Below are 25,687 nucleotides of genomic sequence, written 5' to 3' on the forward strand. Positions count from 1 at the left end.
AACGCTTTCCGGAAGTCAAGGAATATGGCATCCCTCTGATACCCTTCATCCATGGTTCTCAAGATATCATGTGAAAAAAGGGCGAGTTGCGTTTCGCAGGAGCGTTGCTTTCTAAAGCCGTGCTGATGCATGGACAGCAACTTCTTTGTCTCAAGGAAATTCATTACAGCCCGCATCTCGTGGTCGTGCGGTAGCGTTCTCACATCCCACGCCTGGGTTCCCGGGTTCGATTCCCGGTGAGGTCAGGGATTTTCTCTGCCTCGTGATGGCTGGGTGTTGTGTGATGTCCTTAGTTTAGTTAGGTTTAAGTAGTTCTAAGTTCTAGGGGACTGATGACTATAGATGTTAAGTCCCATAGTGCTCAGAGCCATTTGAACCATTTTTTGAAATTCATTATATTCGAACTGAGAATATGTTCGAGAATCCTGCAACTAACCGATGTTAAGGATATTGGTCTGTAATTTTGAGGATCCGTCCTTCTAGCGTTCTTATATACAGGCGTCACCTACCCCTTTTTCTAGTCGTTTTGGATTGAATCGTTGCAGCTTCTTACCTTTTTTGCCTACTCTTTCTCGTTTTATGGGTTCTTCTCTTCATCATTCTGCTTGCAGCTCCGTCGATGATCGTGGAATATATTTCGTTCACCGGTGCGGATGGCTACTTAACATTATAAGGAAACCGTTGTTGCGGATCGGTTTCGGCAATCTGCGCGCCTGTTTTATACAACGACTCAGCGTTCAGAGTATAGGTGCAACCAGGTGCACCGGCTTCCGACTTGCTGCGCGAATGAAATCGTGTAGTAAGAGCGGTTACATACAAATGTTTCGATAAAACGATGAAACACCCGAAAGTGATGTTGAAGTAACTGCAAACAAGAAAGGTGTAGACAAAGTGTTTAAACTGCAAATAACCAAGACATGGAATTTTGTTGTGTCAACGAGCTTTAGCAATCGTGCTCGTCATGATCGTTCTAGTTGATACTTGAATTCGCATTTGGAATTTTTTCAATGATGAGACTGTTGAGTAAAGCTCAGTAAAAAGTATCATCCCGTCTTACAAGATAAAACAAACAGAATTTTTAAGTACACAGGACATCCCTTCTGATGTGGATTGTGGCTAAAATATTTAAGTCAAAATGGTCAAAAGCCATAACACATCGTTAACTTTTTGAATCTACAACATACTAAAATTTCAGAATTGTCCATTTAAATCAAAAGACAGTTAATCTACACAGAATTTACTAAACTGTGTGTATCAATATTTTTTTTACTGCACTTACTCATTTCATATTGTATACAGAGAAGAATGAAACAGCTAATTTTTTTAAAAATATCTTGTTACATGTTTTTATCAAGTTTAAACTCTTTATCTCAATTTCGTGCCAACCATAAAAAACATATCAAAACTCCAAGCATCCTTACTTTCACCTTCTCAGAATTCAGGAAACATTATTTCTCTTGATCTACGACAACTTAATGAAAGAACAGTTATAATAAAAATAGTTGTTATTCATCTGCAAATATTATACAGGAATCGCGCGACATGTAGTTGCGCTATGCGCAGATGGCATTAGGGATCACCTCCTCTTGTAATCAAATGCCTTCGAAGTTATGAACCACATATAGAACAAACACCATCCGAACAGACCCTGAAGGTCCACTGATGCCGACCGATCGCTATGTCGTTCTCAGTCCTTAGGCGTCACGGTTGCTGATATGGAGGGGCACGTGGTCAGCGCACCGCTCTCCCGGCAGTTGTCAGGTTTCGTGACCGGAGCCACTACTTCTCAGTCAAGAAGCTCCTCAATTGTTCTCACAAGGGTAGAATGCACCTCGCTTGCCAACAGCATTCGGCGGACCCGGAAGGTGACCTATCCAAATTCTAGACAAGGCCGACAGCGCTTAACTTCGGTGAAGGGTAACCGGTGTTACCACTACGGCAAGGCCATTGGTAATCCACGTACAGAGCGCCATATAAGTACCAAGTAAGGTAGGGAAGATATACTTGCTTCGCCACAAACACTGTCTCCCTATATCTCATCCAACATCTTTGTGATCGTCGCCGCGCACGTTGCAGGTCTTCATTATAGTTACAACAAACTATGCAAGCAGCTGACACTGTTGTCCAAGTCAGTCTCTCTGAACGTATGTGACCCTGTGACACACCTGCGCACAACATATACAATACGCGAATAAAACGTAATTCGTATGTGTCATACACTGGTGTGTTATTAAAAAGTATCTCCAGAAGCAGAAATAGCAATACATTCTACTTATTCGATAGCTTGCTGCGTTTCGGTAGACGACAATCGATGATGTGTGTATAGGTAGGTATATAGATTCCTGCAGATAAGTGTTCCGGCATTCGCTATGCGGCCGGCCATTGTGTCGGTGAACGTACAGTCATGCTTGGCTGCCTGCTACGGTTTCTGCACGCTGTCGCATACGGCCGTGCCCTGCTTCTGACAGATCAAAAGTGCGAGTCTTACTTTACAGTCTGCAGCAACCAATTACGCTATTTATCGTAATGACCCATTGACGTTGTATCATTCCAAATTCTCCTATATTTCACATTCAGCACTCACATATTTTAATTGCAAAGGAATTTCCTCAAAGATAAATAACGTAATACATATAACCACTAAATCGTTTTAAGTGGTTATTCGCAGACGGAAAAAAACCGCAGCACAAAAAATGATTAATGTAGGGTAATGAAATTTTGGGAATAATTTGTCTATTTAAGCGACTAATACTGCAAGTTCACAGGTTAATGCAATTGCGAGATAAGCTATTGCAAGTGTGAAATGCTGGTACATTAAAAACTGATGTAACTGCCGGAATGTGGAATGCAAGTATGCAAATGTGTATGCATTATGTTGTACAGGTGCCAGGTGTCAGTTTGTGGGATGGAGTTCCACTCCCGTTGCACTAGGTCCGTCAATACAGGGACGGTTATTAATGCTGGTTATGGATGACGCTGGAGTTGCCGTACGATGAAGGCCCACATGTGCTCGACTGGAGGCGGACGTAATGATTGAGCAGGCCAAAGCAACATGTCGCCACTCTGTAGAGCATGTTGGGTTACAAAAGCGGTATGTGGGCGAGCGTTATCCAGTTGGAAAACATCCCCTGGAATGATATTCATAAATGACAGCACATAAAGTCGAATCACCAGACTGACGTTCAAACTTGCAGTTAGGATGCGTGAGACAACCAGGAGAGTGCTCTTACTGGCGTACAAAATCGCACCCCTGGCCATAACTCCATTTGCAGGTCCAGTGTGTCTCGGCTACAGACAGGTTGGTTGCAGGCCCTCACCTGGCCTCCTACTAATCAACACACTGCCATCACTGACACGAGTCAGAAGCAGCTTCCATCTGAAAACACAACACACCTCCACCCTGCCCTCCAATGAGCTCTCGCTTGACACCTCTGGAATCGCAGTGGCGGTGGTTTGGGGTCAGTAGAGTGCACGCTATAGGGCGTCTGTCTCGGAGCTGTCCTTGACGTATCAGATTTGTAACAGTTCGCTGTGTCATTATGGTGCCAACTTCTGCTCAAATTGCTGCTGCAGGTACAGTACGATGTCCTAGACCCCCTCGCCGAACACGTTGGTAGTCGCTCTTGGTAGTTCTGTGTGGCCGTAAGGAGTCTGGTTTGCTTGCGACCGTACAGTCTCGTCACCACCGCTGACAGCAATCATGTACAGTGGCTACATCCCTCCCAAGTCCGTCTGTAATAATGCAGAAGGGACATCCACTTTCTCGTAGCCCTACTACACGACCTCGTTCGAACTCAGTGAGATGGTGATACGGCGTCTTTGTCGCCTTAAGGCATTCCTGACTAACATCAACTCACCACGTCCAATCTCAAAGGTAACTAACACAAGCGACCGTTACAGCGTGTAGTTAAAAAAAATCTGATTTGCATCCTCCACTCTTATGCAGCTGGACCCAAATTTGAATACGTCATGTTCCAGGTGTAGAAACACGCGTGCCAACTTTCGGTGTTGCACAACTCCTCTCGGTGCGGCGATTTTTTTTTTTCCAACGGTGCATAATGATGAACTGTACACCACGAGATTGAATACAATCTGGTGACGTTGCAAGCACATGATGCAATACGAAAAGTATATAAACGTTGTAGAAATGGATGGGGAATCGTTCTAGTGAAGGTAAGTGGCGCAAATAGGAAAATCCACTGAATTAAGCGACTGACAAGGCCAGATTGTTAGGATCCGACACGTGTTAACAAGCAACTCGCAAACGACGTAGATATTCGGCTGTTCGCTCGCTGCTTGCTCTATGCTGTAAGCATCTATGGAAAGTGGTTAAAGGACTGTGAAACTATAAGTAGCTGACAAGGTGTTGCCCGTCCACACTTCCTTACACAACGTGGAGGTCGTGGTGAAAAGTACTGCCTCTGAATTTTTTATTCCGTTCTCAGTTCTGGCTGCTGGAGAGAGGAAGGAGTGTACTTTATTACACTGATTCAAAACACATGCTTTGACATGCTTGAGGTCACGCCACACAGGCTACAGACCAGCAAACTACTCTTAAATTACCAAAATAATGCTCAGCAGACACGCACACAACTCCTAAATTACCTAAATAATTTCAGTACAGAGCACACAGACATGCAAACTCCTAAATAATGCAGTACACTGATGAGCAGACCCAAAATCAACTTGTCAACTGTCAAAATGTCGCACAGCACAGTCTGCAGACTTGCTCACAAAATAATGCGATAGACACGCAAACAACATATGCCTGCCCTGCCCGCCGCCCCCTCTACACTGGACCGCACAGGAGGTTACTGCACACGCACCCAGAAGTCTGGATTCACCTGCAACCCTAGCAAAGAGACGCGGCTGTCAGCTGTGAAGCTACGCACAGGTGCCCATTCAGGCCTCTCAAGCATGTGACAGCGGTATCCTTGTCAGACTTTACATATGAGAAACACCTCTCGAAATACGTGATCATCTAGACACCACTGCTGACGTAACCAGATGGGAGCGAAGACCTACACTCCTGGAAATGGAAAAAAGAACACATTGACACCGGTGTGTCAGACCCACCATTCTTGCTCCGGACACTGCGAGAGGGCTGTACAAGCAATGATCACACGCACGGCACAGCGGACACACCAGGAACCGCGGTGTTGGCCGTCGAATGGCGCTAGCTGCGCGGCATTTGTGCATCACCGCCGTCAGTGTCAGCCAGTTTGCCGTGGCTACGGAGCTCCATCGCAGTCTTTAACACTGGTAGCATGCCGCGACAGCGTGGACGTGAACCGTATGTGCAGTTGACGGACTTGGAGCGAGGGCGTATAGTGGGCATGCGGGAGGCCGGGTGCACGTACCGCCGAATTGCTCAACACGTGGGGCGTGAGGTCTCCACAGTACATCGATGTTGTCGCCAGTGGTCGGCGGAAGGTGCACGTGCCCGTCGACCTGGGACCGGACCGCAGCGACGCACGGATGCACGCCAAGACCGTAGGATCCTACGCAGTGCCGTAGGGGACCGCACCGCCACTTCCCAGCAAATTAGGGACACTGTTGCTCCTGGGGTATCGGCGAGGACCATTCGCAACCGTCTCCATGAAGCTGGGCTACGGTCCCGCACACCGTTAGGCCGCCTTCCGCTCACGCCCCAACATCGTGCAGCCCGCCTCCAGTGGTGTCGCGACAGGCGTGAATGGAGGGACGAATGGAGACGTGTCGTCTTCAGCGATGAGAGTCGCTTCTGCCGTGGTGCCAATGATGGTCGTATGCGTGTTTGGCGCCGTGCAGGTGAGCGCCACAATCAGGACTGCATACGACCGAGGCACACAGGGCCAACACCCGGCATCATGGTGTGGGGAGCGATCTCCTACACTGGCCGTACACCTCTGGTGATCGTCGAGGTGACACTGAATAGTGCACGGTACATACAAACCGTCATCGAACCCATCGTTCTACCATTCCTAGACCGGCAAGGGAACTTGCTGTTCCAACAGGACAATGCACGTCCGCATGTATCCCGTGCCACCCAACGTGCTCTAGAAGGTATAAGTCAACTAACTACCCTGGCCAGCAAGATCTCCGGATCTGTCCCCCATTAAGCATGTTTGGGACTGGATGAAGCGTCGTCTCATGCGGTCTGCACGTCCAGCACGAACGCTGGTCCAACTGAGGCGCCAGGTGGAAATGGCATGGCAAGCCGTTCCACATGACTACATCCAGCATCTCTACGATCGTCTCCATGGGAGAATAGCAGCCTGTATTGCTGCGAAAGGTGGATATACACTGTACTAGTGCCGACTTTGTGCATGCTCTGTTGCCTGTGTCTATGTGCCTGTGGTTCTGTCAGTGTGATCATGTGATGTATCTGACCCCAGGAATGTGTCAATAAAGTTTCCCCTTCCTGGGACAATGAATTCGCGGTGTTCTTATTTCAATTTCCAGGAGTGTATATACCCAAAAATAGACTGAACTTTGAGCTGTCGCTGTAGGCAGCAGCAGCGTGAGAGCAATGGCTCGCGCTGGCCTGCGTCCGGCGGTTACTCACAGTGGAGTTCACGCACGCGCACCTTTAAATCATCTGTGCTCCGCAAATAGGTCTTCGCTCGCGTCCGGTTGCGCCTAGGTGATCATGTACTTTGAGAGGAATTTCTTAGGTGTAAAGCATGACAGGGAGGCCGCCACCTCATGCTTGAGAGATGTGAAGGGGCAACTGTGTGTGACTTGGCAGCTGATGGCAGCGTCATTTGCTGGGGCTCCAGGTGCATCCAGACTTCTGGGTGCGTGTGCAGTAACCTCCTGTCCTGCCAGTGGACAAGGGACGGCTTGCGGTTCCTGCATACGTTGTTTGCGTGACTGTTGCATTATTTTGTGAGCAAGTCTGCAGGCAGTGCTGTGCATCATGAGGACAATTTACAAGTTTATTTCGTTATCTGCACATCAGTGTACTGCATTATTCATCGGGGGCAGCAGGCAGTGTCTGAGCACGTTGTTTGTGTGTTTTTTGCATTATTTTGCGAGCAGGTCTGTAGGCTGTGCTATGTATTATTTGGACAATTGACAAGTTGATTTCATGTCTGTACATCAGTTTACTGCATTATTTAGGAGGAGTTTGCATGCCTGTGTGCTGTGTACTGAAATTATTTTGGTAATTTAGGAGTTGTTTGTATGTCAGTAATGCATTATTTAGGAGTAGTTTACAGGTCTGTAGGGTGTGTGGTGTGACCCCAAGCATGTCAGAGTGTGTGTTTTGTATCAGTGTGACACAGCAACTCAAATCCACCCCTAAATAAATTGTCCCAAAATAAACAAAGTACACTGCAGCAGCCCAGTGCAAGCTGAGTCATTTCCCCCTCCAGACAGCCATCTTGGGTTACGTCATGGAATGGACGACAGCACCCTCTGGTGGCGGTACTGTGTACTACATCAGTTGGATGCTGGTCCCTATGGCAACCACACTGTTTTCCTCCATTTCCCCCTCCCATCTTGGATTACTTCACAACATGGGCAACAGTGCCCTCTGGTGGCAGTACTGTGTACTATGTCAGTTGGACTCCGGACCCCATGGCGACTACAATGTTTCCTTCCATTTTCCCTCGCCATCATTGATTAAGTCACAGAACAGACGACAGCGCCCTCTGGTGGCAGTACTGTGTACTAGGTCAGTCGTATCACAGACCCCATGGCGATCACACTGTTTACCACAATTTCCCACCCACCCACCCCAGACAACTATCTTGGATTACGTCACAGAACGGACAACAGTGTCCTCTGGTGGCAGTTTGATGTACTAGGTCAGTTGGACTCCAGACCCCATGGTGACTACACTTGATGGTGGTACTGCTTCTAATTGTTTAAATAAATAGTGCATGCAAAATAAAGACTTATGTCCAGCATAGGTCGAGTCCTCTTCCCGCCATTTCCTAGGATGGGGTGATGGTCAGATGACTTAGGTTAGTGGAGGTAGCCCAACTGCCCTTTCTTTCTTGCCATGTTCTTAGATAAGTAGAGATGTGTTGCATTGTCCTGATTGAATTTGAACTTCCCGCCATTATCTGGGGGTGGGGGGTTTGTTTAGTGGAGGTAGCCCAATTGATCTATCTTCCCGCCAAAGATCGCCATCTTGGATAGCGTCATCAGTTGACATCACGGCCGATATCTTGGATGACGTCATCGCCACCATCTTGGATTTGAGGCGTAACCGCCTTACCTCACGTGATTATCAGATGGTATTGGTCTCATGTGGACACAAACATTCAAAAGTGAAGTCTCCTTAACACTCTTAATTTGTAATTTCACCCACCATTAAATCAGTGGAATTATGTTGACAAACAAGTAGCATCACTAGTGTACCCAGGTGTTCCAGCCACATTCTGCACCAATTACCTGAAATAATCGTATGCTCTTGTAGAGCTAAGACACATTTTGTAGGAATGACAGAAATTTTTATCTACGTGGTTCTTCTTTTGCAAGGCCTTTATCACATGAGGCAACAATTTGGTTGCTGCAGAAGCTTTATTTTATTACTTTATTGCATATTCACTTCGCACAGTGTATTCAGCTTTCTCTTGATTTGATCAATATTGTCATGGGGTGATATATCTGGATTGAGGGGAACACCTTTTGGTAACACTGGAAATCAAACAGTTGTATAAAATAACAAAATCAATCAATGTGTACTTTGTGAAAGTGCTCTGAACAATTTGATCTGAATTTGACTGGTGTGCTATATTTCGTCGCAATGCTTTGTTCACAAACTTTCTCTTGCGCTCTCGTGTGTACGGCATTATAAAAGTTTGAAGCCAGTGATTGTAAAAATCGGAATGAATTGTCCATATTTAACCAAAAGTATCATTTTAGTTAAAGTACTTACCTGTAGAAAGTAACAGCAGACTTTTTACACCTTTTTTTGTACCCGTAGGTAACACAAACAACCATATTTACACAAACATATTTCGATGAATGACAATGCAGTACACACATTAAACTCACAGTGTTTTGACTTTTCTACTATGGCAGAGCGCTTAAGGTGTTGGCGTCGTGATTACTGCATTAGGGTACCTCTGTAGATTCGATGACTTTGGACAAATTCACTTGTTTTTGGTCGCTACTAACTTTAGCTTTCAGTAATGTGTGCAGACAGTATCTTCATTGAACATTTCAACTAGTTTAAACCAATTCAAATTCAGTTACATGTAACATTCTGTGATTTCTAACTCGCCCAGTGTAGGAGCAGACACACTAAACACGTCAGCTGCTAACTATGGTTGACTACATTGGCTGTGCCGAAAAAGTTGTCAGCTGCTTTAAGGCCTGTCTACATGAACAAACAGTTAGTGAGATTTTACATTGTTTGTCAAATATTTCATGGTGTGTGTTCCTGTTGTGATCTCCTAGTTCATGAACCACAAGCAACGTATGAGTGGCCAAGAAAGTGGTCCTGACAATCAGGATACCAGTTACTTTGGAAAAAGGCTGGGCACCTCGGACATATTCTGAGTCGTGGTCACCTATGTGCTCAGACGGCAAAGACTGCCAAATCCACTGATTGGTCCCTCAACCGTTAGGGGTAAAACCAATGGGACTCGGGGCAAGTAAGGCTAGCAACCTGCTTCCCTGGTACTTTAAGTATGATGCTGGCAACAATCAGAGCAAAATGCCTCGGACCTTTGGAGATGATGGAGCCCCACCTCCAACTGACAAACCAGAAACTCCTAAGATACGACTCCGCAAACGAATGGTAACGAGATGGGGAGCTATTAATATCAGTGGGGGCTACTCTGGGAAGAAGGCAGAGTTGGCAGAGGCTGCACGTAAGATGGGGTTGGACGTTTTAGCTGTTAGTGACATTCGGGTAAGGGGTGAGAAAGAAGAGGAAGTGAGAGAATACAAGGTTTACCTGTCAGGAGTCAAAGCAGAAATGGCAAAATGGGGTGTATGGCTTTACATCAGGAAATAAATGGAATCCAGCGTAGTTGCAGTAAGATACGAGTGTACTGATGTGGATAGATTTGACAATGCCTAACAAGAAAATTAGGATTGTGTCAGTATATTCGCATTGTGAAGGGACCGATCAAGATAAGATGGATAGTTTTTATGACGTACTCAGTAATATAGTTGTTAGAGTAAAGGACAAGGACAGCGTTCTGCTCATGGGTGATTTTAACGCCAGGATTGGAAATCAAACAGAAGGGTATGAAAAGGTTATGGGTAAATTTGGAGAGGATATGGAGGCCAACAGGAAGGGAAAACAACTCTTGGATTTCTGTGCCAGTATGGGCTTAGTAATCACAAACTTCTTTTTTAAACATAAGAACATTCACCGGTATACTTGGGGAGGCAGGGGAACCAGATCTGTCATTGACTATATAATAACAGATCAGGAATTCAGGAATTCTGTGAGGGACACACGTGTATTCAGGGAATTCTTTGATGACACTGATCATTATTCAATCTGTAGTGAAATTGGTATTGTGAGGCCGAAAGTGCAGGAGGTCAGGTCCATATGTAGGAGGATAAGAGTGGAGAAACTTCAGTATAAGAAAATCAGGCACAAGTACATAACAGTGAGCTCAGAAAGGTACCAGTTAGTTGAATGTAGTCAATTACAGTCATTGGAAAAGGAATGGACAAGGTACAGGGACACAGTACTAGAAGTGGCTAAATAATGTCTTGGAACAGTAGCATGTAAACGTAGGATGAAGCAAACAGCTTGGTGGAATGACACAGTCAAGGCAGCCTGTAAAAGGAAAAATAAGGCGTATCAAAAATGGCTACATACTAGAACTCAGGTAGACAGAGAAAGTTATGTTGAAGAAAGAACCAAAGCCAAACAGATAATTGCAGCATCCAAGAAGAAATCTTGGGAAGACTTTGGAAACAGGTTGGAGACTATGGGTCAAGCTGCTGGAAAACCATTCTGGAGTGTAATTAGCAGTCTTCGAAAGGGAGGTAAGAAGGAAATGACAAGTATTTTGGACAGGTCAGGAAAAATACTGGCGAATCCTGTGGATTCCTTGGGCAGATGGAGGGAATATTTTGAAGAGTTGCTCAATGTAGGTGAAAATACGATGAGTAATGTTTCAGATTTCGGTGTTCAATGGGATAGGAATGATGATGGAAATAGGATCACATTTGAGGAGTGGAGAAAATGGTCATTATATTGCAGTGCAATAAAGCGGCTGGGGTGGATGAAATTAAGTCGGAACTCATCAAATACAGTGGAATGTCAGGTATTAAATGGCTACACAGGATAACTGAAATGGCCTGGGAGTCGGGACAGGTTCTATCAGACTGGACAAAAGCAGTAATCACACCAATCTTTAAACATGGAAACAGAAAAGATTGTAACAACTACAGAGGTATCTCTTTAATCAGCGTTGTGGGTAAAATCTTCTCAGGTATTGTTGAAAGGAAAGCGCGAGTATTAGTTGAGGACAAATTGGATGAAAATCAGTGTGGGTTTAGGCCTCTTAGAGGTTGTCAGGACCAGATCTTTAGCTTACGGCAAATAATGGAGAAGTGTTACGAGTGGAACAGGGAATTGTATCTATGCTTTATAGATCTAGAAAAGGCATATGACCGGGTTTCTAGAAGGAAGTTATTGTCTGCTCTACGAGATTATGGAATAGGAGGCAAACTTTTGCAAACAATTAAGGGTCTTTACATAGATAGTCAGGCAGCAGTTAGAGTTGACGGTAAATTGAGTTCATGGTTCAGAGTAGTTTCAGGGGTAAGACAAGGCTGCAACCTGTCTCCACTGTTGTTCATATTATTTATGGATCATATGTTGAAAACAATAAACTGTCTGGGTGAGATTAAAATATGTGAACACAAAATAAGCGGTCTTGCGTATGTGGATGACTTAGTTGTGATGGCAGATTCGGTTGAAAGTTTGCAAAGTAATATTTCAGAGCTAGATCAGAGATGTAAGGACTATGGTATGAAGATTAACATCTCCAAAACGAAAGTAATGGCAGTGGGAAAGAGATATAAACGAATTGAGTGCCAAATAGGAGGAACAAAGTTAGAACAGGTTGACGGTTTCAAGTACTTAGGATGCATATACTCACAGGATGGCAACATAGTGAAAGAACTGGAAGCCAGGTGTAGCAAAGCTAATGCAGTGAGCGCTCAGCTACGATCTACTCTCTTCTGCAAGAAGGAAGTCAGTACCAAGACTAAGTTATCTGTGCACCGTTCAATCTTTCGACCAACTTTGTTGTATGGGAGCGAAAGCTGAGTGGATTCAGGTTACCTTCTCAATAAGGTTGAGGTGACGGATATGAAAGTAGCTAGGATGATTGCAGGTACTAGTAGATGGGAACAATGGCAGGAAGGTGTCCCCAATGAGGAAATCAAAGAAAAGCTGGGAATGAACTCTATCGATGTAGAAGTCAGGGCGAACAGTCTTAGATGGTGGGGTCATGTTACACGCATGGGAGAAGCAAGGTTACTCAAGAGACCCATGGGTTCAACAGTCGACGGTTGGAGGAGTCGGGGTAGACCAAGGAGAAGATGCCTGGATTCGGTTAAGAATGATTTTGAAGTGATAGGCTTAACATCAGAAGAGACATCAATGTTAGCACTGAATGGGGGATCATGGAGGAATTTTATAAGGGGGACTATGCTCCAGACTGAACGCTGAAAGGCATAATCAGTCTTAAATGATGATGGTGATGATGATGTCAAATATTTGACTGTCTTAGTGTGTTTGTCAAACATAGAATATGATTGACAGAAATTTTGATTGATGAAAAATTTTACAAAATGGTGGACGTTGTATTGATGTATAGTAAAGAATAGTTTTATTACGGTTTCTCTCCGTGTGTCGTGAGTTTTCACAACTATGGAAGCTACGATAAGGATAAAGGCTAAGTGATAATGAGAGTTAACTGAAACGGTGGTGGTGTCACATCTTTCGCAGTCATATAAAGTATTATGTAAAAGAGGTTAAAGAAGAAAATCAGTAATCCACGCACAACATACAAGCCGAAGTGCACTAAAGTAATAAAATATAAGTTCTCCAGATCTCCCAAAGACGATGTAGGCTATACATTCCCACGTTGTGTTATTTTAATGAACTGTCATTAGAGGACCAAGTAGAAGAGAATTAACTTTCACACACTTATGCCTTCTTTTTCAATGTCAGGGCTAAGTAACTATAAATAAAGTACTATAAGTTTCACTCTCCATTCGCAGAAATTTTACATAATCATCATATTTCTAGTGTAACATTTCCTTTAACGGGTTTTCATATCGTTTTAAACTGTTTCATGGACCAGCCTCTTGGTCTCTTCTTCTGCTTTAAACGATGCGCCAGAATCAATGTTAGAAATGCTTTACCTGCAATTTTAGCCATTCCCACAAGTGACAAAATACAGCATATAGAAAGAGCATTGTTTCAAAATTGATGTTAAATTGATAAAGCATGTTGGAATGTGTGTAGGCTTGTTTTACAAATCCGTGGCTCGATAAGAGCGTATTTGACAAACTACTTTGATCGTTTACGTTGGCCTTCAGGCCATTGAAACAAGTCATATACATGGCGCACGCCACTATCTCCTTCACGTTACGATTCGAAATCAACACAGACTAGAACAGTCAACCCACCTTCTTCGAAATCCCCGCTGTTGACGCGACCGTTAACCTCTTTCCGTTTGAGAAGGTTTGAGAACGTGAAATAGTAACAAACAGTCTGAAACCCTGTATTCACAGCTTTTTACTTTTACAAGTGACTGAATTGTAGTTGTTTAGTGAATTCGTGTATTTTTTTGCATTGCAAGTAATTTGGTCCATTGCTTTTGCAGGAGTAGGAGAGAAAATGTCAACATGATAGGAAGCATTTAGTTTTCTGACGAAATAGCTTCTGTTTCTGTCCATAATGTTCTGTTTGTGTATGAAAGAAGCGTGTAGTTTTCATGATTTCTGCCGAATCTAGTACAGATACCGAAATAGTATGAAAATAAGACATATTAGAAAAATTGTGTATAGAGAAAACTCTTGCAGTGAGTTAGATATTAAGTTTCTAACGAGTCAAAGTCTTCTTCATTTATCGAGTTTTTGATCTGATTAGGCCTCCCAAGGTATAAACATAAGTAAACACTCTCAGGTAGAAGATCATTCATATTTGCCTGCCAACGATGTCACTACTTAGCTTCAACCTGTAAATTCACTGACTTATTCTCGTGATTTCTTTTTTCTTTTTTTTTTCTTGTGCAACTAAACGTTGCTCAAGATTTCACCACTACAATAAAGAAACATTTGCTAACTGAACAGTATGCCGCAGAAGTCGCTTGCAATTGGTTGCCACCACTAGTCAGCTGATCGAGGCGTTGGTTTCAACATAATATCGTCGTGTGCGGTCTATATCGTCACAACCTATCAGCACCGACCGAAACCATTCGGAACAGCTACTCCCCTCAGCCACACCGCCGTACCATGACTCTTCGTACAGTCGACAATCATAAAACTACCTTCCCTGTTTTACAATAATGCTCTTTTGAGCCCGAGTCCGTTGTTGTTGTGGTCTTTTGTCCTGAGACTGGTTTGATGCAGCTCTCCGTGCTACTCTAACCTGTGCAAGCTTCTTCATCTTCCAGTGCTTACTGCAGCCTACTTTCTTCTAAATCTCCTTAGTGTGTTCATCTCTTGGTCTCCCTCTGCGATTTTTACCCTCCACGCTGCCCTCCAATGCTAAATTGGTGATCCCTTGATGCCTCAGAACGTGACCTACCAACAGATCCCTTCTTCTAGTCAAGTTGTGCCACAAACTAATCTTCTCCCCAATTCTATCCAACACCTCCTCATTAGTTATGTGATCTACCCATCTAATCTTTAGCATTCTCCTGTAGCACCACATTTCGTAATCTTCTATTCTCTTCTTGTCCAAACTATTTATCACCCATGTTTCACTTCCATACATGGCTACACTCCACACAAACACTTTCAGAAACGACTTCCTGAGACTTAAATCCATACTCGATGTTAACAAATTTCTCTTCTTCAGAAACGCCATTGCCAGTCTACATTTTATATCCTCTCTACTTTGACCATCATCAGTTATTTTGCACCCCAAATAGCAAAACTCCATGTATTTTAATACCTACTCCGAATTTTTCTTTTGTTTCCTTTACTGCTTGTTCAATGTACAGATTGAATAACATCGGGGAGAGGCTACAACCCTGTCTCACTCCCTTCCCAACCGCTGCTTCCCTTTCATGCCCCTCGACTCTTATAACTACCATCTGGTTTCTGTACAAATTGTAAATAGCTTTTCGCTCCCTGTATTTTACCCCTGCCACCTTCAGAATGTGAAAGAGGGTATTCCAGCCAACATTGTCAAAAGCTTGCTCTAAGTCTACAAATGCTAGAAACGTAGGTTTACCTTTCCTTAATCTATTTTCTAAGATAAGTCGTAGGGTCAGTATTGTCTCACGTGTTCCAACATTTCTACGGAATCCAAACTGATCTTCCCTGAGGTCGGCTTCTACAAGTTTTTCCATTCGTTTGTAAAGAATTCACGTTAGTATTATTATATTCTTCTTGAAGTCTGAGGGTATTTCGCCTGTCTCATACATCTTGCTCACCAGATGGTAGAGTTTTGTCAGGACTGGCTCTCCCAAGGCCGTCAGTAGTTCTAATGGAATGTTATCTGCTCCCGGGGCCTTGTTTCGACTCAGTTCTTTCAGTGCTCTGTCAAACTCTTCACGCAGTATCATATCTCCCATTTCATCTTCCTCTACATCCTCTTCCATTTCCATAATATTGTCCTCAAACACTTCGCCCTTGTATGGGCCCTCTATATACTCCTTCCACCATTCTGCTTTCCCTTCTTTCCATCTGAGCTCTTGATATTCATACAAGTGGCTCTCTTTTCTCCAAAGGTATCTTTAATTTTCCTGTAGGCGGTACCTATCTTACCCCCTAGTGAGATAAGCCTGTACATACTTAACATTTGTCCTCTAGCCATCCCTCCTTATCCATTTTGCACTTCCTGTCGATCTCATTTTTGAGACGCTTGTATTCCTTTTTGCCTTCTTCATTTACTGCGTTTTTATATTTTCTCCTTTCATCTATTAAATTCAGTATTTCTTCTGTTACCCAAGGATTTCTACTAGCCCTCGTCTTTTTACGTACTTGATCATCTGCTGCCTTCACTACTTCATCCCTCAGAGCTACCCATTCTTCTTCTACTGTATTTCTTTCCCCCACTGCTGTCAATTGTTCCCTTACACTCTCCCTGAAACTCTGTACAACCTCTGGTTTAGTCAATTTATCCAGGTCCCATATTCTTAAATTCCCATCTTTTTGCAATTTCTTCAGTTTTAATCTACAGTTCATAACCAATAGAATGCACCTGGAAATATCTTACAGTTTAAAACCTGGTTCCTAAATTTCTGTCTTACCATTATATAATCTATCTGATACCTTCTAGTATCTCCAGGATTCTTCCATGTATACAACCTTCTTTTATGATTCTTGAACCAAGTGTTAGCTATGATTAAGTTATGCTCCGTGCAAAATTCTACCAGACGGCTTCCTCTTTCATTTCTTACTCCCAATCCATAATCACCTACTATGTTTCATTCTCTCCCTTTTCCTACTCTCGAATTCCAGTCACCCATGGCTATTAAATTTTCGTCTCCCTTCACTACCTGAATAATTTCTTTTATCTCATCATACATTTCTTCAATTTCTTCATCATCTGCAGAGCTAGTTGGCATATAAACTTGTACTACTGTAGTAGGCATGGGCTTCATGTCTATCTTGGCCACAATAATGCGTTCAGTATGCTGTCTGTAGTAGCTTACCCGCACTCCTATTTTTATTCATTATTAAACCTACTCCTGCATTACCCCTATTTGATTTTGTATTTATAACCAAAAGTCTTGTTCCTCCTGCCAGCGAACTTCACTAATTCCCACTATATCTAACTTTAACCTATCCATTTCCCTTTTTAAATTTTTTAACCCACCTGCCTGATTAAGGGATCTGACATTCCACGCTCCGATCCGTAGAACGCCAGTTTTCTTTCTCCTGATAACGACGTCATCTTTAGCCAGACTCCAGTGCCTGTGATTTTCTTTTGCAGAATTCCGGAGCTTATAGAATAGCATCCTTTCTGCTAGAGTGCTGCGTACATTGAAAATCCAATATATACATAATACTATCGCCTGTGTTTTGTTATCACACATAATATTTGATGCAACATTCCAAAGTTTTAGTGTTGTGCTTCAAAAAACACCCCTTTTCTCGGCCCGAGAACTCACCTAGCAAAGTGTGCGATTTGGCGGCAGTTCAACTGAAACTCGAGCCAACTTGCGACTCGGCATCAGCCACATTTACGAAGAATTATCAGAGATGAAATTCGCAATGAGTGCTGAAGAAATTCCAGCACTGCGGATCGAAGACGAAACTCTTACTTTACTTACACCACAGAAATCTGAGCTGTCGTACAACGCACTAACTCGCGCAGTCAGTCAGTGATGATGCTAGAAAAGAATCTGTCACTGAGCGAGTGTTGTAATCATATCTGTATGACACAACAAGAGAATCGCCGCTCGTGTAGCGGAAAGCTCAGAGAGATAGCTTGTATCATTTGCTTTCTTCCGCACAGTGTGACGATGTCTGCGAGTTTTCGTTTAATCCGCTAGGTGGAACTAGCGCCCGCTGCGGAATGGGTGCGTTTCGGCGACGTGGTTCAGTTGCTGGCCACCGATTTCCCAGTGGCGCTCTCGACGCTGATCACTGAAAGACAGGTGGACCGCGCGCAACAGTTGGTCACAGGAAGCCCGCTCGTCTGTTCGAAGCTGACGACTCCACCATGCTTTCGGAATACCTTCCGCATTCGCAGGTAAGTTGTTCAGGTATAAATTTCTTCCTACTGCAGAAGACAGCAGGTAAATGCAGCTTCTAATGTCGCTACTGGTTACTTAAATGTTTTCTTCCGTGCGCCATTCTACAATAATTGTTGAATGTCCAAACCATTAGTGCTTTTCGAAAATGTCATGTATCGCGGATACTGTATGAGTTAATCGTTGAACTATATTAGACAGTTGAACTATATTACATAGTTGCCTTTGACGTTTTAGATTCGGCAGTGAAACGGTAAAGAACAGAAATTTCACTGAATACAAGTTTCGTTGGCCGAAATAAGGGTCATTCGAAGTTTAGGATTCTCCCATGTAGATACTAGTGCGTTGACAGCATTCACTTGGAATCTTGATATCTGATGGTATAGAAAGAGAAATAGGATACGGTATATTTTACAGCTACTTTATTGAGGAACTTACTCTTAATCACCACAACTTCGAAAAAGTTCCAGCAGTTACCATGAGAAGGTCAGTAACACTGTTTTTGCACTGTTGCTCTGGTCACATAGGATTTCGAGTTATCTTAAAGCGTCAAATCTTCTTGTCGATCGTTCTAGCTCGTTAAAAATAAAGTTTTTTTTTTTTATTCAGACTACGGCCGACAGTCCAGTATTTCTCATATTTCATCGTACCACAAATTGTTGAGAACCAATGGCAAATTATATCTATGGCATTCACCGGTAACGATTATTTTCCTTCGGTGATGTGTGCCTTTCGTTATTAAACTATAATGGATTGAAGGCGTCGGCAAGAGAAAATGTTACCCGCAGTTCAGTAAGGATTAGCCTGATGATAGTTGTCTTTCCGAACGCGCGAAGTTCTCGCAACAAGTAGTTTTCGAGGTACAGGTAGAAAGAACAGTTACAGGAAGTATCCAAGGTAATAAAACAAAACTTTGCCAGGATTCAGTCACACCATATACATCTACTGATTGGCCATTAAGTGTCTAACTTTGTTAGGAATTAAGGTATTAATTTTTTAATGAAAGTCTTAAAATTTTATGTAATTTAAAAAGAATTTATCATCAAATTTTGAGATCCACATAAACATAATACCTCTGTCAAAAAGAGGTAAAAATTTTATATCTACAGTTTCAATAGTTTCTGATAAAATGGGAAACAGTTGCAAAAACAAGTAGTTGTTAATAATTCGCACTTGAAACTTGGCGTAAAGGAAAGCTCACTATCGAATGAAGAGACAGTCTAAAACTGTACAACCTTGTAATCTTTATCTTCTTGATGATCAACCAGATGCAGTCTGTTTCTCCGTCTGTGAGATCTCGCAGCTTGTGTTGTATTTTGGGCACAATTTCTGCCTTGGAGACTCGCTGTCTACCGACTTCTCGTAGGACTGCTTCTGTGATATGGCCTGACTTGATTCCAGATAGCTTCAGGACTTTACTCTGCCTGCATTTCCATTATTGAAGGTATTCACAGCATAATTGACCCCATTCTTCAGTATTTTGAAGCCTACAAATGTGTCTTTCGGGGCCCTGGTCCATATAACGTTGTTGAAGGACTCTTTTCATTTTGAGTGTTTCCTGTGAGACATTTCTTCAGAAGATCTGGATGTTCTAAAACTCTCTGTACTGGCTTTATTACTGCTCCAACAGCTTTAGGGTTGGTGTTTCTATGGGTATATCCGGTTCATGTTGCCTCAGCTTTGCGACACTGACACCAGTCAGTTGAACACAAGTATGTGAGAGTGGCTTCCCGTCACTTGACATCTTGTGGAAAAACGTTACCCTGCTGCTTTTCTCACTTCTTCTAGGTTGCTTGTGTTCTTTCTAATCGTATGGCTGTGGTATTCACTGATCGTTTTGTCAGTCAAACGTCCTCTAATACTCTTTACATCTTCAATGTTTTTGCTAGAAAAATTCTGCCCAGTTTTACACAGTCAGGTCCTCATTCATTTCTGCACATAGCATACCCCTAACTTCTGCGGTGTTAGATCATCGGGACCTACTACCAATTACTGATTGGAATGAACTGGAATCACCATCATCAGTGAATTTAGCATAGAGAACCCCACGTTGTTCTCGTGAGTGCTTAAAGATCTTAACAGCTGAGGAATTTCCATTCATCCACTGAATCCCTCATGTTTTCTGACACTCATGTTCATGAAATTGTTTCTTTTGTGCATCCGTGACAATGTTTTGACAGTAATACTACATCAAACACGTCCCCATTATCACTACTTAAGGCAACTTGTAGCGTTCCCTCTTTCTGTTTATTTAGGTTTGATTTGTTTGATTGTTATTCTTTATTTCTATTACTCGGAAGCTTTTTTTTTTATTAAATTGAGCCTGAAACTTACGTAATAAATACTTCGCGTGAAGTACGATTTGCAGCATAAACAAAAATTAATTTCGGAAATGTAATCCACTGAATGTTAAAAGAAAAGCTTTTGAACAACGCGCGTGACTGACTAGATACATTCAGAGGGTACGTACATTCGCGTGCGAGTGGTTGCGGTCTGATGAGAAATTTTCATTGTGAAATAATTTCGTCGTAACACACTCGGAGATTGCGAACGTACATTCAGAGTAGAGGCCCGTACGTTCTATCATTCCCCGTGGCCTGGGTAAAAGAATGGCAATTATTTAAATCTAAGAGTATTTCTTTTGCATCGGACTAGTATTTTTATAAGAAAAAGAAGATTGCAGGTTCTGAATGTCTCGGCAAAACGAATCGGAAGTAATTTTAGCGGCCACGAAAGGAAAGTAGAGAGCACAATCACGCACCTCTATTGTTGAGCAGCGCCGTTTTGAAGATCTTCGGTTCCATCTAAAACTCGCCTTCTCTGCTTAACATAAATACTCCATAGGCATGGGAATAAGGCTTGTTGTGCGATGAAAATAATATAAAACACATCTTGCGTCTTTTAACTCATTCATTTACCACACACACACACACACACTAGTAATTAGACAGTACGACATCCCACCAGCCCATCAGAACAAAAAGTAGTCGTTCATACAAGAAATAAAAAACGAAGGGCGAAATTGTTCCTATGTCTCTCAAAGATAAAAAGTTTACCAGATATTTCTCTGGTGTGTCACTGGAACAATTTTTCAGCACCTCTGCGATTAAATCACAATATTTTCAGTTCCTTTACAAACTCAACAACAATTTTTAGTGGCACCATTTGTGCCTTGATTCGTCAAATGCTATGCAAATGTTGTTGTTACCACCGTTTTCTTCAACTGCTTCCACCGTTGCAGCTTCATTGATTCGTCTGCAATTACTTTTACTGTTTTCCCTCAAACATCTGTGTAGTAGGGGCCATGACAGATTCGTAAGAGCACGCAGTTTTTCCAGTCCTAGGGCCTTTGCTGACGCATATCGACCTTTAGAAACATGACTTTCGTCTCAGAAAGGTTATTGTTTTTACATTGTTCGTATGTCGGAAATTCTTTGTTACCCTCATGACTCAAACAAGAGACTTCCAAACTAAGAACTAAACAATTTATTTTTGAAGCACTGTCAGCATTTATTATCTCCCAGTCACAGAAATTACAGCATATAATTTGATTAAACATTGTTTTTAGTGTACTTAAACCTTTAATTAAACTGATATTACTGGAAATGGTTTCATTGTACACAAGCTTCATCATGGAGGCACTTTTTGGAGAAGTTTGTTCACTGCTTGCCCTAACCTCATTCTGTGGATGTAAACTTCCAACAGGACATGTTCTGTAGAATATACATTCATGCTCATAAATTAAGGATAATTGCAGAATGTGGTGCCACACAATGTGGCGCTACACAGAACTGGCGCTAATCGCATAGCCACATAGGGAACGCACACGACACAGATCTCTAAGTCCATGGTATTGGTGAAAAGTTGAGAAAGCCGTCCCGAAACACATGTGCTACAAAACGCCACTGTTTCCTGCGCATGTACCCCGACATCAGTATAGTATATGATCACCATGCACACGTATCAGATGGTCGAGCAGCTGCTGGGCTATATCCTCCCATTCTTGCACCAGTGCCTATCGGAGCTCCTGAACTTTCGTAGGGGTTTGAAGATGTGCAGTGATATGCTGACTGAGAACATCCCAGTGGTGCTCGATGGGGTTTAGGTCTGCATAACAGGCAGGCCACTCCATTCGCCTGATATCTTCTGTTTCAAGGTGCTCCTCCATGACGGCAGCTCGGTGGGACTATGCGTTATCATCCGTCAGGAAGAAGGTGGGTCCCACTGCACCCCTGAAAAGGCCTACAACTGGTGCAAAATGATGCCCCTATACACCTGACCTGTTACAGTACCTCTGTCAAAGACATGCAGGGGTGTACGTGCACCAATCATAATCCCACCATACACATCAAACCACGACCCCCATACAGGTCCATTTCAAGGACATTAAAGGGTTGGCATCTGGTTCCTGTTTCACGCCAGATGAAAACCCATCGGGAATCACTGTTCAGTCTGTAGCTGGACTCGTCTGTGAACATAATCTGGGACCATTGTTCCAATGACCATGTACTGTGTTCTTGACACCAGGCTTTACGGGCTGTTCTGTGACCAGGGGTCATTGGAATACACCTTGCAGATCTCTGGGCGAATAAACCATGTCTGTTCAGTCGTCTGTAGACTGTGTGTCTGGAGACAACTGTTCCAGTGGCTGCGGTAAGGTCCCGAGCAAGGCTACCTGCAGTACTCTGTGGCCATCTTGGGGCACTGATGGTGAGATATCGGTCTTCTTTTGGTGTTGCACACTGTGGACGTTCCGTACTGTAGCTCCTGGACGCGTTTCTGCTGGAATCGTTGCCATAGTCTTGAGATCACACTTTGTGGCACACGGAGGGCCCATGCTGTGACCTGCTGTGTTTTTCCAGCCTCCAGTCGCCCTGGTATTCTACCCTTCATAACGTCATCAATACGTGTTCTTTGAGCCATTTTCAACACACAGTCACCATTAGCACGTCTGAAAACGTCTGCACCCCTACTCGCTGCACCGTACTCTAACATGCACCAACACACGTCTGCATATGTGGACTGTTACCAGCGCCGCCGTGCGACAACCACAGGTCAAATGCACCGCGTCGTCATACCCTGAGGAGATTTAAACCTGCAAACCGCCCACCAGAGCATTGTTTCACCAGGTATCAGCATTATCCTTAATTAATGAGCATGAGTGTATTTTCCTTATTTCTTCTCTTCTTAGATATTCCCTTTGGAGGAGTCAGAGAAAAACACAACTCAATGAGCAAAATTCCAAATATATGCAATGAAACATGGAATGCGCCTTACGAAACATAGATGATACCATGCATCATACCACAAACTGGAAGTTATATTACAGCAGCCAATATAGCCAACCTATGCAGCTGGATGTTTGCTAAAAGTCAACATAAATCACCACCTTCTAGAGTTCCGGAGATATTTTATAACTGAACGAGTGCTCATGGAACCTGAGAAGTTGTTTGTGCAGTAAATTACACTCCTGGAAATTGAAATAAGAACACCGTGAATTCATTGTCCCAGGAAGGCGAAACTTTATTGACACATTCCTGGGGTCAGATACATCACATGATCACACTGACAGAACCTCAGGCACATAGACACAGGCAACAGAGCATGCACAATGTCGGCACTAGTACAGTGTATATCCACCTTTGGCAGCAATGCAGGCTGCTATTCTCCCATGGAGACGATCGTAGAGATGCTGGATGTAGTCCTGTGGAACGGCTTGCCATGCCATTTCCACCTGGCACCTCAGTTGGACCAGCGTTCGTGCTGGACGTGCAGACCGCGTGAGACGACGCTTCATCCAGTCCCAAACATGCTCAACGGGGGACAGATCCGGAGATCTTGCTGGCCAGGGTAGTTGACTTACACCTTCTAGAGCACGTTGGGTGGCACGGGATACATGCGGACGTGTATTGTCCTGTTGGAACAGCAAGTTCCCTTGCCGGTCTAGGAATGGTAAAACGATGGGTTCGATGACGGTTTGGATGTACCGTGCACTATTCAGTGTCCCCTCGACGATCACCAGAGGTGTACGGCCAGTGTAGGAGATCGCTCCCCACACCATGATGCCGGGTGTTGGCCCTGTGTGCCTCGGTCGTATGCAGTCCTGATTGTGGCGCTCACCTGCACGGCGCCAAACACGCATACGACCATCATTGGCACCAAGACAGAAGCGACTCTCATCGCTCAAGACGACACGTCTCCATTCGTCCCTCCATTCACGCGTGTTTCGACACCACTGGAGGCGGGCTGCACGATGTTGGGGCGTGAGCGGAAGACGGCCTAACGGTGTGCGGGACCGTAGCCCAGCTTCATGGAGACGGTTGCGAATGGTCCTCGCCGATACCCCAGGAGCAACAGTGTCCCTAATTTGCTGGGAAGTGGCGGTGCGGTCCCCTACGGCACTGCGTAGGATCCTACGGTCTTGGCGTGCATCCGTGCGTCGCTGCGGTCCGGTCCCAGGTCGACGGGCACGTGCACCTTCCGCCGACCACTGGCGACAACATCGATGTACTGTGGAGACCTCACGCCCCACGTGTTGAGCAATACGGCGGTACGTCCACCCGGCCTCCCGCATGCCCACTATATGCCCTCGCTCAAAGTCTGTCAACTGCACATACGGTTCACATCCACGCTGTCGCGGCATGCTATCAGTGTTAAAGACTGCGATGGAGCTCCGTATGCCACGGCAAACTGGCTGACACTGACGGCGGCGGTGCACAAATGCTGCGCAGCTAGCGCCATTCGACGGCCAACAGCGCGGTTCTGGTGTGTCCGCTGTGCCGTGCGTGTGATCATTGCTTGTACAGCCCTCTCGCAGTGTCCGGAGCAAGTATCGTGGGTCTGACACACCGGTGTTAATGTGTTCTTTTTTCCATTTCCAGGAGTGTATTTCAAAATAAATTAAAAATACTTACAGTCATATAAAATCAACGAAATATACATCGAAGTAAAGAGAAAACACCAAACAGTAGTTTTCCATAAAAAAATTGGTGGCATTTTTTTCTCTGCACCACTTTTTGTACTCCATATAACCAAACATATAACATGTAGTCACACAATATATGATCTATTGAATTGTCGCTTTCTCCAGCACACCCCTTCAATTATTATTTTATATAAAGATTTCGTCAAATGTTTCTTCTCTGAAGAAGGAAAAAAAACAGAATTTGTCGTTCCATAGAGCTTGAACAAACACATTTCTAGACGATGCTACATTGGTTGCTCAGCCATTTTATCATGAACTCTACCATGTTGGGAACTTAGGCATCCAAATTGTCCACTATTGCAAATTCTTGAAGAAGTAGGAAACTGGGCTAATGAGCCACAGAACACTTCACCTTCAAGGACCTTAGTCATGTTGCTGACCGCAATTGATAGATCGATCGGCATACTGTCCGTTCATTTACAGCATTGCTGTTGTTGTTGTCTTTGTTGTGGTGGTATTACATCCAAAGACTGGTTTGGGTCAGCTCTCCATGCTACTCTATTCTGTCTTCAATTGAATGTGTTTCAATTCACGTCTACCTGGCCGTTTCTCTACGCTTTATTTTGTATCTGTTGTGCAATAGGCACTGTTTCTTAATTAGCTTTCAGATATCATCTGTATAGCAAAATGTGAGTCTGATATGTATATATTTGTAACCAACTTTATCGATTATTGTTTCAACTCATATCACAGTTTCTCTACGTATTGCCTGCCCGGACCTAATGAGTCTAGTTTCCGTCTTCCAAATGAGATAATCTCCTTATTCATTTCGCTTTACTGAACGTGTAAGTTTTTCTTTTGGTTTTCTAGCCCCTTTTACCTTGACTGTTGCGCTAGAGCTGCATCA

General features: G+C 43.7%; 1 protein-coding gene across 5 annotated transcripts in view; it reads left to right on the top strand.

Moving 5' to 3' along the window:
• The window catches only part of LOC126273199 (cilia- and flagella-associated protein 161-like), a 376,598-nt gene that overhangs the window by 202,663 nt on the left and 148,248 nt on the right, over positions 1–25,687 (top strand). For all 5 annotated transcript variants that reach the window (XM_049976743.1, XM_049976740.1, XM_049976741.1 and 2 more), the window contains exon 3: positions 17,655–17,854. In XM_049976743.1, coding sequence (XP_049832700.1) covers positions 17,655–17,854 — 200 coding nt within the window. The remainder of the gene's footprint in view (positions 1–17,654; positions 17,855–25,687) is intronic.

Source organism: Schistocerca gregaria, chromosome 5 (assembly GCF_023897955.1).
Source record: "Schistocerca gregaria isolate iqSchGreg1 chromosome 5, iqSchGreg1.2, whole genome shotgun sequence".
In the NCBI taxonomy this organism is placed as follows: Eukaryota; Metazoa; Arthropoda; class Insecta; order Orthoptera; family Acrididae; genus Schistocerca; species Schistocerca gregaria.